This window comes from Corythoichthys intestinalis, chromosome 11 (genome assembly GCF_030265065.1).
Source record: "Corythoichthys intestinalis isolate RoL2023-P3 chromosome 11, ASM3026506v1, whole genome shotgun sequence".
In the NCBI taxonomy this organism is placed as follows: domain Eukaryota; kingdom Metazoa; phylum Chordata; class Actinopteri; order Syngnathiformes; family Syngnathidae; genus Corythoichthys; species Corythoichthys intestinalis.
The window spans coordinates 39,376,227-39,392,784 of NC_080405.1; the positions used below are offsets into that span (position 1 = coordinate 39,376,227).

Here is a 16,558-nt window from a genome sequence, read left to right on the forward strand (position 1 = left end):
AGTTAACTCTTGTGGTGGTGGTAAACGTTCCTGGCAGCGTTTTCTAACCTTTAATTTGTATAAATGCAAAATCATATTGGCGATATTGCCTCCTCGGCAGCCACGCTCGCAAACATTTTTTACATGTCGGTTGGCCCTACTCCTCTAAGCCGCGGCCGTCTGTAACTTCTCTGTAGCGAACTATTCTCATACCAGCGATTTCGTTTTCTTCGATGGGGGAAAAACTTCAGGAGTTTCAACTCCTCCAGCAATCATGTAACACAGATGACTCACTGACACTGAGCAACAACCGGTGGGGGAGAGTTGAGCCTTACAGCTGCAAGCGAGTACTTCTCCCTGCATTTGTGGGACGTAAAAACTACCTAAAACCTTAGGGACGGTATGATGGAATTTTTTTGCGGTTTTGAAACCTTGACGTTTTCATACCACGGTATACCTTGAAATCGGTAATCGGCACATGTCTAGTTACGGCGCACTTGATTTACGTGATTTCGACTCTACGACGCAGGAGTCTCGTCCGCCATTTAGTCTCCAGTCATTTTTTTTGGTCACATAAACAGTACTTTATTGTACCTCACAGTAGCTTATTTTTTTTTACTTAACTTTATTAGTATGAAGTGTTCTGTCCTCTTTAAACGTAAAGTTGTTCAGCTTTACAGGCAGCAAACAAGGCAATTGTGCTTTTTGAAGGTTTTTACTTCCTTCACTTTTGACAATTTGTAAAGCTGTAACACACATATGTACACTTATGTTCAAAACGACGTGCATTTTAACAATAAACACTGGACACAAAACAATTGGTGTTCAAACGTCCCTCTGATCTGGTATGATCAGTATGTAAATTTAGCAAATTAAATTAGCCTAATTTGCCTAACAAAAGTCCGCTAGTTTAAATGCGAAAAAACAAATGCTATCATATTTACAGTCCTTATAGCAAATCACTCACACGTAACACAAACTGTAGCTGTAAACTTCATTACAAATGCTTACACAAACATTTATTAGCTGAAACAACTTACAACCTTAAGTGGGCCAAACCAGACCGCCGCTATCCATGTCATGGCCATGGAATGTCAGATGTCTGTATCTGCGTCTCAGTCATACAAGGCGACAGTCCAGCCAGACCCAATGCTGCCACCAGAGGGCAGCGTATCCTCCATCATTAAACGAATACAATACTTTTGGACTTTTTCTATCAATATTTTAAGATTTATTTGAAGGGTTAATTCCGATTCACAGGGAAATTCCGGTTACTTCAGCAACATAGGAACGGAACTCGTTCGTAACCCGAGTACAACCTGTATATATATTTTTTCTAATTATTTTTACGTCAGGTAAGCCAAGTAGATGGCAAAAAAAATATATAAAACTGAAATATAATATGCTAATTGATTCTATTATGTTAATATGATTGGATAGTGAACCTCTTTCTCAAACACTTGGGCAGTTATGCTTTACCATTTTAATGTTTGGTACTTGAAGGTTTATAGTTAAGTCATTTAGGGTTAAACGCAATCCATTAATATTTAGAAGAAATGTTCTCAATAAAAATAAAAAATAATCTGCTGTGATGAAATTGTGGCAAACTGATGTACAATTTCCCTCAGTTTTTCAAAAATACTGTAGTTTTTTTTACTCTGTTAATGTTCATATTTAGAAAAACTAAATGTTTCCATTAAAAAGCGCAAAACTACCGGTAATCTGTTTATTGCACATAATTTAATGTAGTAAATTGTTATAATTTCCCTCAACTCCTAAAAACAATGGATTTATATAGTTTGTTAATTTAATACATTTTAATCCTGTTCAACCAATATTCACACTGAAATTAATTCAAAGCATTTTTTTCTCCATCAGTTTGTACGAACCACAATGTAGAGATATTCCTGAAGTGAACAATTTTTAGAGCCACCTCATATGCCTCTTTGGCAGAGTAATAAAAGTATGTCTTTTTTACCTGGAATTGTCTCTTTCACCAGCCATGTCTGCAAGGAAATGCACTCACTGCATTGGTACACTTATCTTGGTGCAGAACAGTCTGCCGAATCCAAAAACACTTACAGTAATTGTGTTGGCACAAAAATCCACTTATGTCGCACTTCATGCCAGAGCCCACCTGTGCGGCGTTCAAAATGTGGTTCTTCAGGCTTAATTTTCACGATAGAGAACATAGGTGTAATCCATAAATGAGTCCAACTATTGTGTACCTTCTTTAATTTGGGAAGATTTGAATTCAATTTTCGAATTTGCACTGGATTTGGTTTTAGGCTGGGATGGACTCCAGCTTTCCAGTAATCCTGGATAAACAGTGGAGAAAATAAATGAATGAATGAATAAATTGATTTTGGTATGTTTCATCTCCCTATGTGAATAATTACAAACCTTCACCTAGGTTCTAGGAGCATGTAGTGTTTTTTTTTTTTTTTTATTGCTTGTTTAGTTTTGTTCTTTTGTTTTGACAACAAGATCACAGTAAATTGTATCCGAACAATTTTCATGACAATTAGCGGAATGACTGGTGAGACCAGCAGGATCACAATAAATTGTATTCAAACAATTTTCGTGACAATTAGAGGAATGACTGGTGAGGCACAAGCCAAGGAAAAAAAAACAACAACATTTTTTCTCCATGTTGTTGCTTTGTACAAAAATAAAAATTGTTCCGACAGAATTCAAGGGTAAAGTTGACCATGCAATTTTCTGCTTTTCAAGTTGAGTTTCAGAGGCATAACAAAGTAATTCCACTCCGTGCAATCACTCGAGAAGTTTACCAATCTCCTTTTTATGATGAATGCAATTGTTGTTGTGTTGGGGTTTTATACAGCATACCAGACATTTACTGCTGATGGGCACTAAAGTATCGGCAAAGAGAGGTCTACAGTATACCAGGCACGTTGACTGTTATTACTCTCAGTTATGCGGGATCCCTGTGAAAAAGCGTGTTCTTCATTTTTATGGCCCAAAGTAATCCTGTGAAAATGACCTCTCAAAACAAAATTCGAGCAAATGGAAGCGGTAGCCAGCTGACATTGGGACATATATATTTAGTGGGGCAAATAAGTATTTAGTCAACCACTAATTGTGTAAGTTCTCCCACTTGAAAATATCAGAGAGGCCTGTAATTGTCAACATGGGTAAACCTCAACCATGAGAGACAGAATGTGGAAGAAAAAACAGAAAATCACATTGTTTGATTTTTAAATAATTTATTTGCAAATCATGGTGGAAAATAAGTATTTGGTCAATACCAAACGTTCATCTCAATACTTTGTTATGTACCCTTTGTTGGCAATAACGGAGGCCAAACGTTTTCTGTTACACTTCACAAGCTTTTCACACACTGTTGCTGGTATTTTGGCCCCTTCCTCCATGCAGATCTCCTCTAGAGCATTGATGTTTTGGGGCTGTCGTTGGGCAACACGGACTTTCAACTCCTTCCACAGATTTTCTCTGTGGTTGAGATGTGAAGACTGGCTAGGCCACTCCAGGACCTTGAAATGCTTCTTACGAAGCCACTCCTTTGTTGCCTTGGCTGTGTGTTTGGGATCATTGTCATGCATCCTCCAAACACGAGAACCTGTGTTTCTACCAATAAGTTCTATTTGGTTTCATCTGACCGTAACACATTCTCCCAGTCCTCTTCTTTATCATCAAAATTTTCTCTAGCGAACCGCAGACAGGCCTGGACGTGTACTTTCTTCAGCAGGGGGACACGTCTGCCAGTGCAGGATTTGAGTCCCTGGCGGCGCATTGTGTTACTGATAGAAGCCTTTGTTACTGTGGTCCCAGCTCTCTGTAGGTCATTCACTAGGTCCCCTCGTGTGTTTCTGGGATTTTTGCTCACTGTTCTTGTTATCATTTTGACGCCACGGGGTGAGATCTTGCATGGAGCCCCAGATCGAAGGAGATTATCAGTGGTCTTGTATGTCTTCCATTTTCTAATAATTGCTCCTACAGTTGATTTCTTTACACCAAGCGTTTTACCTATTGCAGATTCATTCTTCCCAGCCTGGTGCAGGTCTACAATTTTGTCTCTGGTGTCCTTCGACAGCTCTTTGGTGTTGGCAATAGTGGAGTTTGGATTGTGACTGACTGAGGTTGTGAACAGGTGTCTTTCATACCGATAATGAGTTAAAACAGGTGCCATTAAAACAGATAACTAGTGGAGCCTCGTTAGACCTCCTTAGAAGAAGTTAGACCTCTTTGACAGCCAAAAATCTTGCTTGTATGTAGGTGACCAAATGCTTATTTTCCACTCTAATTTGGAAATAAATTCTTTAAAAATCAAACAATGTGATTTTCTGTTTTTTTTTTTCTTCCACATTCTGTCTCTCATGGTTGAGGTTTACCCATGTTGACAATTACAGGCCTCTCTAATCTTTTCAAGTAGGAGAACTTGCACAATTGATGGTTGACTAAATACTTATTTGCCCCGCTGTAAATGTTTTCCGTAAATGTGTATATTTATATATGTCTATATATATATATATTTACATACTAAAATGCTATAGTAAGGTTATTTAAAAAAAAAAAAAAAAAAAAAAAAAAAAACATCTATCTTGTCACATATCGTCTATGAGCAAAAAAAAGGAAAAATTCCCTACATTAAACCGCAACATAGTCCTGCGGTGGCATACGCAAATTAGCCTATTTACACATAGCGTACATATAGCATTTTTTTAGGCATAAATTCTGTTATATGCTGAAAAAATATTTATTCGTTGTTTTTTATGTTTAGGCCAAGTTATGATTTTTTCCCCCCTACCATTTGGTGGACTATTAGTGATAGCCAGAGGTGGGTAGTTAAGTGTTACATATTCTTAAGTAACTTTTTGAGAAAATTGTACTGCTTAGTGTAGATTTACCACACGATATTTTTTGTGAAGATTTGTGAATAAGAAACACTACTCTTACTCCGCTACTTTAGGATACACTAATCATTACATTTTTCCTCTGTATTTTAGATATTGACTTTATTTTTGGCAAAGATGCCGTCATTAGCATTACCAGTTTCACCAGTGAGATGTCGCAACATGACTTCATTATACCATTTAGGGTTAACAATGTTTTACCTCTTCTAGAGGGCACTCATGCCTTTATGGATGAGTAATGGGTCATAATGTTCTGGTCTGAATTTAATGATTTTTTTTTGTCATCTGCTTGGCATAATACGGTCATGTAACAGCCTCAGCCAGGGATCCAAAACCATCGAGCCGGGGACCAGTACCGTTCTGAAGCACATTTGCTAAAGGGCTGCAGAGTAATAATAAATAATTTTGTAACGACTGCTATCTGGCCTGTGCTTCTGGATCCGAGTAGAAATTTGCATACGTCGCCATCGAGTGGTTGGCTGTATTACTGGGGTGTTTTCACACCTAAAGCAGCCCAGTGCCAGTCAATGTAAACAGTAACGTTAGCTGCTGTTGACTATGTTCTGAGGGTGGCAACGTCTTTGGACAGCTTTTTTTTTTTTTTTTACAGAGAAAAGGCTACCTGTTAAGCTAGAAGAGAACCCTACAACCAAGTCCATTCTGCATAATATGTGGCTATAAGCTAGCAGGTTGGGGAAGACTGGGTTATAGTACAGTATAATAACAGTTCATATGGATGACGTGCTGAGAAAAAAAAATACCATTATTATTGTTTTGTTAATCAGACAATGTAAGCAGTTACTCAAAATGTTACCCATTACTTGAGTATTCTTTTCAATTAATACTTTCTACTTTTACTTGAGTTATATTATTTAGAAGTAACACTACTCTTACTTGAGTAAAATTTGGCTACTCTACCCACTTCTAGACTGATATCACACTCAATTTCCTGATCATGTTCAAAACCAAAAGTATGTTTCTGGTTCTCTTGCAATGCAGCGACTAATAGAAATTAGAGTTTTCTTTACTGTGACAGTTTGCTTGTATTCTAAACATTTATCAAATGTGTACGAAAGTAAAAGTATAAACTCAGGCGAAAATACAAACACGTGAAAAACCTGCTTGACTCATACAAGGTAAGGGTGTAGGTTTGCATAGGGACGGTAGGGACATAACACTACCAACTTTTCGGGATGCTCAAATTGTCCCCACCAACTTCTAAGCAACCATATTTCATTATATAGAGTTCAAATATATAGGTAATTTAGATTGTCTTACTATATGTTGCAACGATAGAATGGACCCTACCATTATTAAGTGAACTATTTTCATGAAGTTCAGACTTACATTTATCCCTTTTCACTTGCTGAATGTGCCGGTCCATTTTTTCCCCCCTCAAACGAACGTTTTGTTGGCTGATGACTTGATGCGACCCGCCCCGCCGCAAAGACACAGACATACTCACGCACCCCCGACAGATTCATGTCGAAAACATGCCACCCCCTTCGGAGAGGAGGGATATTAGAAGTTTTTTATTTCAGCCAGCAGAGGCCAATGTAAGTCATTTAAAAAGACGTCAATGTTGTGGAGGTGGGGGAAACACCACTAATTTTGCTACTGAAAGTCCGACCTGCAACAGTTAGCATAACATTAAACTTGCTAACCACCAAAACTACTGCGGTCCGGTCAGCCTCCACAAGGAACAACAAGGTCAAGCTACTCGTTCCTTATTTGGATCATTGTTTGCATTATGTGCATTACGGTAATATCGTCCCTACCAATGTTGAGACCAAACCTACTCCTTTGGTAATAACAGTATACATTGAAATATGTCTGTTTATTGAACCTGTGCTCCTCTACCACAGTCGCCCCGCAGATAAATGAGAAAGAAGTGGCAGAACCATCCAGTCCTTACCCCAGCGGCAGCGTCCAGACGCTAACTTGTACTGCTTATGGACTCCCAGCTCCCACCATTACTTGGCAGTGGAGGAAGTGGAGCCCGTGTGTCCTCAACATTACCCGCAACAGAGCGTAAGAGAGAACATTACACTCACTTGGGCAGCTTTTATTCTTTTTATTTGGTGTGAGAGCAGCAGTTTAGATCAAACACACAAAAACCTAAAGTGGGATGCAGGGTGAGAGTGAATGAAAAGGATGAAGGGAGTGAAGGAGGAGAGGATAAGATAAAAACTAGAGTCACTTTCTTGGATCCTTACAATACTCACGTTCCAGCAGCCAAAAGCACCAACACACGTATGCTAATGTGATGGAAAGGCAGGCTATGTGTGAGCTCACATTTAACTGCCATAAATCACGCAGCCAAATGTTCACACATACACACACGTTTATTACCAAGCATATATTTTACCGCCTTGGGCTTTTTCTCTCATTCTCCATCTGCGCTCAATCCCTTGACATGATCGAATAGATTTTTTGCACAACCATGCATAGCAATTTGTTGGGCTTTTTCCATATTCCTTCAACCTCGGGTGTTGTCCTCGCTATATACTGTATTTTTTAATATTAACCCCTATTCATCATCTTCAAGCTAAGTTGTATTTTTGTTCATACTGGCTTCAGGCCATCCAAGCTATCTCCACCTCTTGTGTGGGTGTATGGAGTGTGTACTTATAGGTCACCTCTTAACCGTAGACATTTTCACAATTTCATGGACTCTGAGGTATGTTTATATTGACCTTTTAGAAACAATTTCACCTTGTACTTCTCCTGTAATGGTCACACAACGTGATATATTTTCTTTGGTCACATTAGCCTGGAGGTATCCATTATGTTATGTGAATTTTTTTGGGATATAATTGAGCTTTTTGTTAAGATAAGGTGGACAAACTTACAATTGAAGGTGTCCGCCCTATTAAGCTAACTGTGTAAGCAATACTGTTTTCTCTTGCAGCTTATCTCTTCCTTTAGCATTAGCTAAACAGGCCTGTTAGTAATAGCTCTATCAAAGACTCCACCATCAGTTGACAAGACAGCTCCCACAGACATTGCGCCAGGGGGGTGGACCCAGGCAGAGTGTAGAGTTGGCTTTCACTGTGATAAAGTCAAACACATGCTGCGTTCTAACGCCAGATTTAGGTGGAAATAGGACGAAAGTTTTACTGCATACAAGCAGGTAGGATTGTCGCAAGAGTGATTTGGTCGAGGATTCAAGGTAATTATTATATTAAATAGCACCATGCATTGCACTTTAAAACGTTGTGAAAAAAAAATCAATGGGTAAAATTTGTGTAACTTTGGCTTGAAATATTTACGTAAAATGAATGATAACTGCCCGTTGTTTTTTTGCTTTTAACCAAGAATCTACACTGTTTTTCATTCATATCTAAATTCCGTGATTTAAGCATTTATTTACAAGAATTTTCAACTTAAAAAGGTCTTTGTTTCAGGACGGCTGACATGTTTGATTACACACCATAACTTTTCCTTGAAATATTTACGTAAGATGAACGATAACTGCCCATTTTTTGCTTTTAGCCAAGAATCTAGACTGTTTTACGTTCATATCTATAGAAATTCCACGATTTAAGCATTTATTTACAAGAATTTTCAACTTAAAAAGCTCTTTGTCTTGTGAGGGCCGCCATTTTGGATTACACAATACCATAACTTTGGCTTGAAATATTTACGTAAAATGTAACTTTGGCTTGAAATATTTACGTAAAATGAACAATAACTGCCCGTTTTTTGCTTTTAACCAAGAATCTAGACTGTTTTACGTTTATATCTATAGAAATTATGCAATTTAAGCATTTATTTACAAGAAATTTCAACTTAAAAAGTTCTTTGTTTCGTGATGGCCGCCATGTTTGATTACACAGTACCGTAAATTTTGCTTGAAATATTTACGTTAAATGAATGATAACTGCCCGTTTTTAGCTTTTAACCAAGAATCTAGACTATTTTTCGTTCATATCTAAATTCCGTGATTTAAGCATTTGTTTACAAGAATTTCAACTTAAAAAGGTCTTTGTTTCAGGACGGCTGCCTTGTTGGATTACACAATACCGTAAGTTTTCCTTGAAATGTTTACGTAAGATGAACGATAGCTGCCCGTTTTTTGCTTTTAGCCAAGAATCTAGACTATTTTACGTTCATATCTATAGAAATTTCACGATTTAGGCATTTATTTATAAGAATTTTCAACTTAAAAAGCTCTTTGTCTTGTGAGGGCTGCCTTGTTGGATTACACAATACCGTAAGTTTTCCTTGAAATATTTTCGTTAAATGAACAATAACTGCCCGTTTTTTGCTTTTAACCAAGAATCTAGGCTGTTTTACGTTCATATCTATAGAAATTATGCGATTTAGGCATTTATTTACAAGAATTTTCAACTTAAAAAGCTCTTTGCTTTGTAACGGCCGACATGTTGGATTTTGTATCTCTACACAATCGTGAAATTCAACCTAAATAAGTTGTAACTGTATATAGAAAAAGGCAAATTTTGCTTTTTTTGAGTAAAATTAAGATGATTCTGCATTCTTTCCTCAAGTATTAAGTTTCTGATGTGAAAACTGAGTAATTTATTAGCTGTTAAAAACTTGCACTAAATTAGAAAAAAAAAAAAAGTAAGTTGCTATTTTGGCCAAAAACTTATGTTTATAGCATATGGTAAATAATGCAACTGATCCTGAAAATATAGGTGATTATCTCTGCCTTTGGTGATTTTTGTGCATCAAGTGTAAAATTTGAGAATTTTATAGCCATTATAAGTTTTGTTATACTTGCATAAAAAAAAATAATAATCAGGATTTTATTAGGAAACAACTTTGAATTTTTTATGTCACTTTTCATGAAGTCTCATATATGACTGTTTTTGTTTTAGGTCGCTTTGGTTTTGAAAATATTGGAATTTAAGTTTTTGAAAATAAGCCCTCTACAGGTGGGCCCCGAGCCCCGTGTCCTGTCAACTGATAGTGAAGTCTATGGCTCCATATCAGAGGCTACCAAAGACCACATGAGTAGCGCGTGAGCCTGTTCTAATAATAGCTCACCAGTGATGGAAAATTGTGATTTCTTAACTTTTGGCTGCAACTGACATGCAAGGATGAACCAGATTTAGATAGGGTCTATCAACATCTCCCTAAAATTAATTTTTAGAACGTGGGATGTCTGAGATAGTTGGAGATAAACACGAATAAGTTGCGCTAGTGACCCTTCTGGTAAGTGAGTTTCTTAAGTGGCCTGTGGGCATTGTAGTGTGCCATGTATGCTGCGGCCACCACCCTCATACACCCAGCTGGTGTAGGATACGACCTGTGAAAAGCATACTGTGGAGGGGAAAAAAATGCAAACATTTACGTATAAATTAGTATGGACTGGTCTTTATGTTAAATTACAAGGGTTAACATAGTCTCTTAAAGGGAAAGACAACACCTTTATCTTGTGCATCCCTGTGGAAAGAAGCTTGTTTTATAAATTGAAAAAAAACCTACATAATTTCATTTTTCTGATATGTAGTCAAAGTGAGTAGCCCAGATTGCACGCCCTTTGTCGTGACTGCATTTATACGGTGTATATATAGTAGGGGTGAAGTGGGCCGGAACGGTCCGGTACATCGTTCCGGTAAAAAAATTGTGTGCGGAACGGTGCTTTGATCACGAAAATCAAACGGCAACTATCAAATCTTGATGTTAAAACAAAATTGCCAGGCTGCCACAAACGCATCTACAAAAAACAATCTAAATAAGTCAGATTTAGATACACAAGTGTTAACAACAAGCCTAAAAAAGTGCTTGTATGGCATTATCCGTTATCACTGATATTTAACATTTATTTATTCCACGGCTTTCTCCCAAGCTCTGTCAATACAATTTTGTATCAAAATCAGTCTCTCATCATGTATGCGTTGTTACAGTAAGTGTATTGCAGCAGCATAATGCATGTGTAAATCCTGTTGTGTTTTATTTAAAGGTTTTCTTTGCATTTCTGTGGTTTTAGGAGGTTAGACACCCCCCACCAAAAAAATTCTAGCCACTTTCACCCCTGTATATATTCCATGTATAACTGGTATTGAAGGGAATAGTATCTTTTCTCGTCATGCAACTGACTGAGCAAGATATACGCTGACGAGGCAAGAAATCTACAAGCCCACGTCTGCACCAACAACTCTTGCAATCAGTTCTCCCGGACAGTCCAGAACAAATGGCGGGACGTCCTGTCCCAACACAAGGAACACCAGAGAATGTCCGATACACAACTGATAACACAACTGATAAGACTCCAAGAGCCCCTTTGATGCTGAGGTGGCAAAATCCACAACCCTTATTGCCCTGACAACATTAACTCCCAAATCCTCCTGTCCAATCCACAAACAGACAATAATCCTAAACAACACCCAAGCACACCCTTCTTCTGCCCACAGCCCACCCCATGAGAGCCTTCAAAAAGACTGAATATTTAACTTATTGTTGTCATTTTTCTCTGGAAACATTTGTTGACTTGTGATATGGTGACCTTGGAACGAGTCTGCCTCCTTGCCTGAGTCTGTTTCTGTTTTGCCTTGCCGTCTGATCGCTGTCAACCTGAATATATTGTCTATTTGTGCTTCGAAGCCTTTTTCTTGCTTTCAAAATGAAGTCAGTACAAAGGGTTAAGACTAAGTTGAGCAGGCAGAGTTTGGCCTTTTGGCCGGGTTGTCGAAATTTCGCCGGCCCGTGTCGTTGGAGCTGCGCCAGCACGGGTCCAGCGGTTCCGCTACGGTGATTTTGGCAATCTGGCTAAAAGGTTAGATTCAGTATGAATTATACCCATTATCATATGCAACTGTGCACCAGTCTATCTGTGTAGAGTATGTGCATGGGTATAACTGATGCCACAAAAAGTTACTGGTAATACTTGTCTGTTGATAAAAAATAAATGATCAAATATTTATTTGTTTAATTTCGTCACTTTGTTCCTCCTTAAACATCTTCTCAATACTCCTTTTCTTTATCTGATTGGGTATACTAAGCCGCTTTCGCACTGTAGGAACTTTCCACAGTCCCTAGAACCTTTTGGGGGACGATGATGTTTGCGCATTGAAATCAGCAGCTACACCTTTTCCATGCTCTACTGTACTATACTAAATCTGTGTGCTCTTCAAGTTTAGTCATTAGATGCAGAATTTGCTCGTCCATGGAAACTTTTCCCTTCAAACATGCAAGAATTGCTGTTGTATCCTCGACGGTCTTCATTTAGTTGTTTTCGGCTTCCTGTTTTCAGCTTAGTTTTCACGGTTTTATTTTGCCAGAGGTGGGTGTGTTGAGTAAATAATGCTGGTGCAGACTACAATATCACAGCAGTTCATGTGAAGCGCAGTACCCATGTGCAAATACGACTGCCTGGCGAATGATAGTTCCTATAAATACTGGCGAGGCCTATAGTTAGAGTATGTATTCGGGTTCCCACAGTCAGAAGTGGCGATAGAAACATTCTTTCGCACATTAATACTAGTATGTCCACTAAATGATGTTGTACATTTTCAAAACCACAAATATAATGCAAGTCCTTAATGTCCAACACAATGTTGTTTCACTCAAGGGTTGAACACCACTAATTGATCATAAGTCCTTGGATGTAATCATAACATAGTCATCATTAACATGCTCTGCTAAGTTTTTCCTTGGGGACGCAATGGAAATTACCATCGATATTCAGATAAGAAGCAAACCAGCATGTGGGGATGGTCTTGGAAATCTCATATCACATCAAAGTGTCTGGTTTGATATGGTTCTCATTCACCCCCACTGTCCACTTTCTGCACGGAATGTCAATGAGGCAAGATGTCATCAATGTCTTTCTCTCCAGGGTCCGACCAGACAGGAAGGGCAGTACTGACATGATCCCAGACTGTCAGGACTGGCAGGACATTTGCTTGGAAGGGGCTGCAAATGAATTGGAGGCCATCAAACCATCTGTTGAACTTGTAGATGGACGACAAAAGGTTAAACAAGGCTGTCTAATTATGACTTTTCATACTTTTTACTGTCCAAAATGGGATAACGTGAAACACAAGATTTACATAAGTAGTTTAATCCGTAAACTGGGATGTTTATGTGGAAGCGTCCTGAATTTCTGAGCACCATAGCAAAATTTGTCAATTAAGAACCATTTCCACAGTAGAAATTTTTAGCACAGCCTTCCTCTGCAGGCTTCCTGCAACACTGACATGTAAACACACGTGCACGTCCTCACTTCTGCACAGAGGAGGAAATCATTGCAGGAAAACAAAACGAAACTGACATTGTACTGGATTCGCACGCACCCACACAAACCCCGTCAAGCTTTGTTCATCTATCTCTGAGTTAAGTTTGCTTTGTGTTAAGCTGTCAACACACATGAATTACATGTCTGCTCACAGAGAAACACATGACAGCCAACTTCATCTCCCCTCCACTTCGCAGACTGTGAGCCGTCTTCAGATTCGCAATGCGAGTGTATCTCTCATGTACAAGTGCTCTGCAGAGAATAAAGTCGGCAAAGATGAGCGGCTGATTTACTTCTATGTAACCAGTGAGTATGATATGTTTATTTGTGCTCTTGGCATGAACTATTTAAAAAAAATTAAACAGGATTACCATTTTTGCCCCAAAGAACTAATAACAAAAGATTCTTGTCTTCGATCACGCTTCCAGAAATCGGGCGCAATTTTCAGAGGATGGGAATAGGGGGAAAAAAATCCCTCAGATTTTTAAAATGTATTATTTTTTTAAAAAATGTTATTGGCTGCCATTGACAACAATAGATGTCCAATCCATTTTGACTAGGAGGGTTGACAGTCATCGTTCTATCGCTGGTAGCCTCCCAATCAGATGAAAAGGCATATAGAAGAACTGATAGTTAACATGTAATAATATGACAACTTTATTTATTATGTCAAAATGTGAAATCCTGTAACATGATAACTAGAGATGTCGATCGGGTCCGATCACGTCATTTTCAAAGTATCGAATCGGCAAAAAAATATCGGCCATGCCTTTTTTAAATATATATATATATATATATATATATATATATATATATATATATATATATATATATATACTTTAATTAAATCGTTTTCTAATTGTATTTAACGTTACGGACATAATATGTTACACTTATCCAGAGTCTTTAGTTTAGGCTTAAGGTAGGGTTATCAAATTTATCCCAATAATGGCAGTAATTAATTTTTTAAAAAATGTATCACGTTAAAATATTTAACGCAATTAATTCATGCGGTGCACGACCCACTTATGCACTGTCGCGCTCCATCTGTAATGGCACCGTTTTACCTATAGAGTCTACCCACGCACCACGTGTTCACTGTAGGGTTCCGCCCACTTGTCCGTCATTTTGACTCTGTATTTGCATTGATTTCAATTGATGGCGCAATTTAAAATGCATTTCATGGAAGACCCGGTGCTTTCTGATGCCGCAAACTCACTGGATCTGTTGCATAAAAGGCGTTATGAGGAAAAGCTTCGTTCTATACAGTCGCCAGATCCATATTTGATGCCCAAATCGATGTTTTTCGACCCACTGTCTTCGCCCTGTCTGCCTGACATCTCCTACGCTGATATTTAAAATGATCTTGTCCACACAAAATCAGCCTATTCTCACGAAAAACTTCAAGAGCTTGGACGCTTATAAATACTTCGTTGCTGGTTGGGTGAAACAGGTCCTCGTTTGGCAGGAATCTATCTTGTGCTTGGAAAGGTGAGTTACGAAATTTTCAATTCGAATTCTTTTGTTATTGCTAACATCCACTGTCAAGTCTAATGTATTTCATGTCGTTTGTCAATGGAGTTAAGGCTTTTAATGTTTATATGGTTTAGCGATAGCACGCACTACATACATACGTGTATGTTGTCGGCGATTAGCCTAGCAATGATCTTAATTGTGGTTATTTGTCAGCCCCGTAGACGAGGCCAGTTTCCCTCACTTGGTACCAGCTAAATATTATTCAAAAAATATCGATGGTGGAAGAAAGGGAAGTCACAAACATCTTGAATTTGAAACTATGTCGTACTACGTCGTATGTTGTCGGCGATTAGCCTAGCAATGATCTTAATTGTGGTTATTTGTCAGCCCCGTAGACGAGGCCAGTTTCTTTTACTTGGTACCAGCTAAATATTATTCAAAAAATAACGATGGTGGAAGATAGGGAAGTCACAAACATCTTGAATTTGAAACTATGTCGTACTACGTCGTATGTTGTCGGCGATTAGCCTAGCAATGATCTTAATTGTGGTTGTCAGGCCAAAACCCTCTAAATATATATTAAATGCATCTTACCGGATATAAAATGACTACTACATAGTCTGTGGTGATTTTTTGGTGTCCAATTTTCACGTCGAATTGCAGCCGTCCATTTCGCTCTTCTATTTGGATCCCTCGGAATACGGTAAAATTTCAAGTCTCTCCTTCCATCTTCTCTGTTAGTGCAACCAACAGCCACACACGCCTTCACCATTTTGATTATTAATGTTAAGGAGCAGAAAAACACGCCGTAAATAGGAGAAATGTACGTAGCCGTAATAGGTTAACACTATGTTTTGACGGACAAGTGGGCGGAACCCTACGCGAACACGTGGTACGTGGGTAGACTCTATATAGAGAGCTAAAAGGCAGCGTAAAATGAGTAGAGTGAATTTTGGCAGCCTTTGGAGCCTTATTTTAATTGGCTAAAGCCTTACAGTCCCTCTCCCTACGATAAGAAATATCATGGGAAGCAATGTGGGGAAGCAAGGTAGCAATTGATCTTTTTCTTAACACCTTATGTTATTTCCCAACGCAGAGAAGATATATCAATTGGTAGCACTACGCACAGTCATGGTTCCACTTCCCATCATGCATTTGGGCATGGCCTTCAGTATCATTTACTGAAAGCTCAACAAATACACTAGATGGCAATATTTAGTCACAATATACAAAGTCACAAGTCTTTCTATCCGTGGATCCCTCTCACAGAAAGAATGTCAATAATGTAAATGACATCTTGAGGATTTATTGTCATAATAAACAAATACAGTACTTATGTACTCTATGTTGAATGTATATATTCGTCCGAGTTGTATTCATTTTTTCCTTAATGCGTTGCCAAAATGTATATGATTGGGAAAAATTATCGGGAATGATTGGAATTGAATCGGGAGCAAAAAAAAGCAATCGGATCGGGATATATCGGGATCGGCAGATACTCAGACTAAAACGATCGGGATCGGATCGAGAGTAAAAAAAAAACATGATCGGAACAACCCTAATGATAACTATTGTGTGCAAACATGATACCAACATGTAAAAATGTGGAGCAGAGGAAGGTAGGTGCATGAATGTTGGCATAATTATGCCTCCTGTGCAGTCTCATGCACTTTAAAATCAGTCTGAGTGCAGATACGTATTCTAACACCATCCACTGTGCTCAATAACTGTAAAAATCTTCATATTTTTGAACCCAAGCATGAAACAGAACTTGATAAAATTGTTCAAATATGAACCGTGTTAACCATTCTGCAAACAGTTTCCTCATTCAAACACAGTACTTATCACATTATTACATTATACTTATCACGTTTTACATAATAGTTATCATGTATTAACACGATGGTTGTTATATTTTTACATTATAGTCAACATGCTAATTATCTTTTTTTTTTTGCGCTCTTCAGGGAAAGTTTTTTGCAAGGGTAGCCTGAAAAGTTGGCAT

At 38.2% G+C, this 16,558-nt stretch overlaps 1 protein-coding gene across 4 annotated transcripts in view; it reads left to right on the forward strand.

Annotated features, from left to right (window-relative positions):
* The window catches only part of flt4 (fms related receptor tyrosine kinase 4), a 186,715-nt gene that overhangs the window by 106,505 nt on the left and 63,652 nt on the right, over positions 1-16,558 (forward strand). For all 4 annotated transcript variants that reach the window (XM_057850913.1, XM_057850912.1, XM_057850914.1 and 1 more), the window contains 3 exons: positions 6,737-6,902; positions 12,679-12,814; positions 13,275-13,383. In XM_057850913.1, coding sequence (XP_057706896.1) covers positions 6,737-6,902; positions 12,679-12,814; positions 13,275-13,383 — 411 coding nt within the window. The remainder of the gene's footprint in view (positions 1-6,736; positions 6,903-12,678; positions 12,815-13,274; positions 13,384-16,558) is intronic.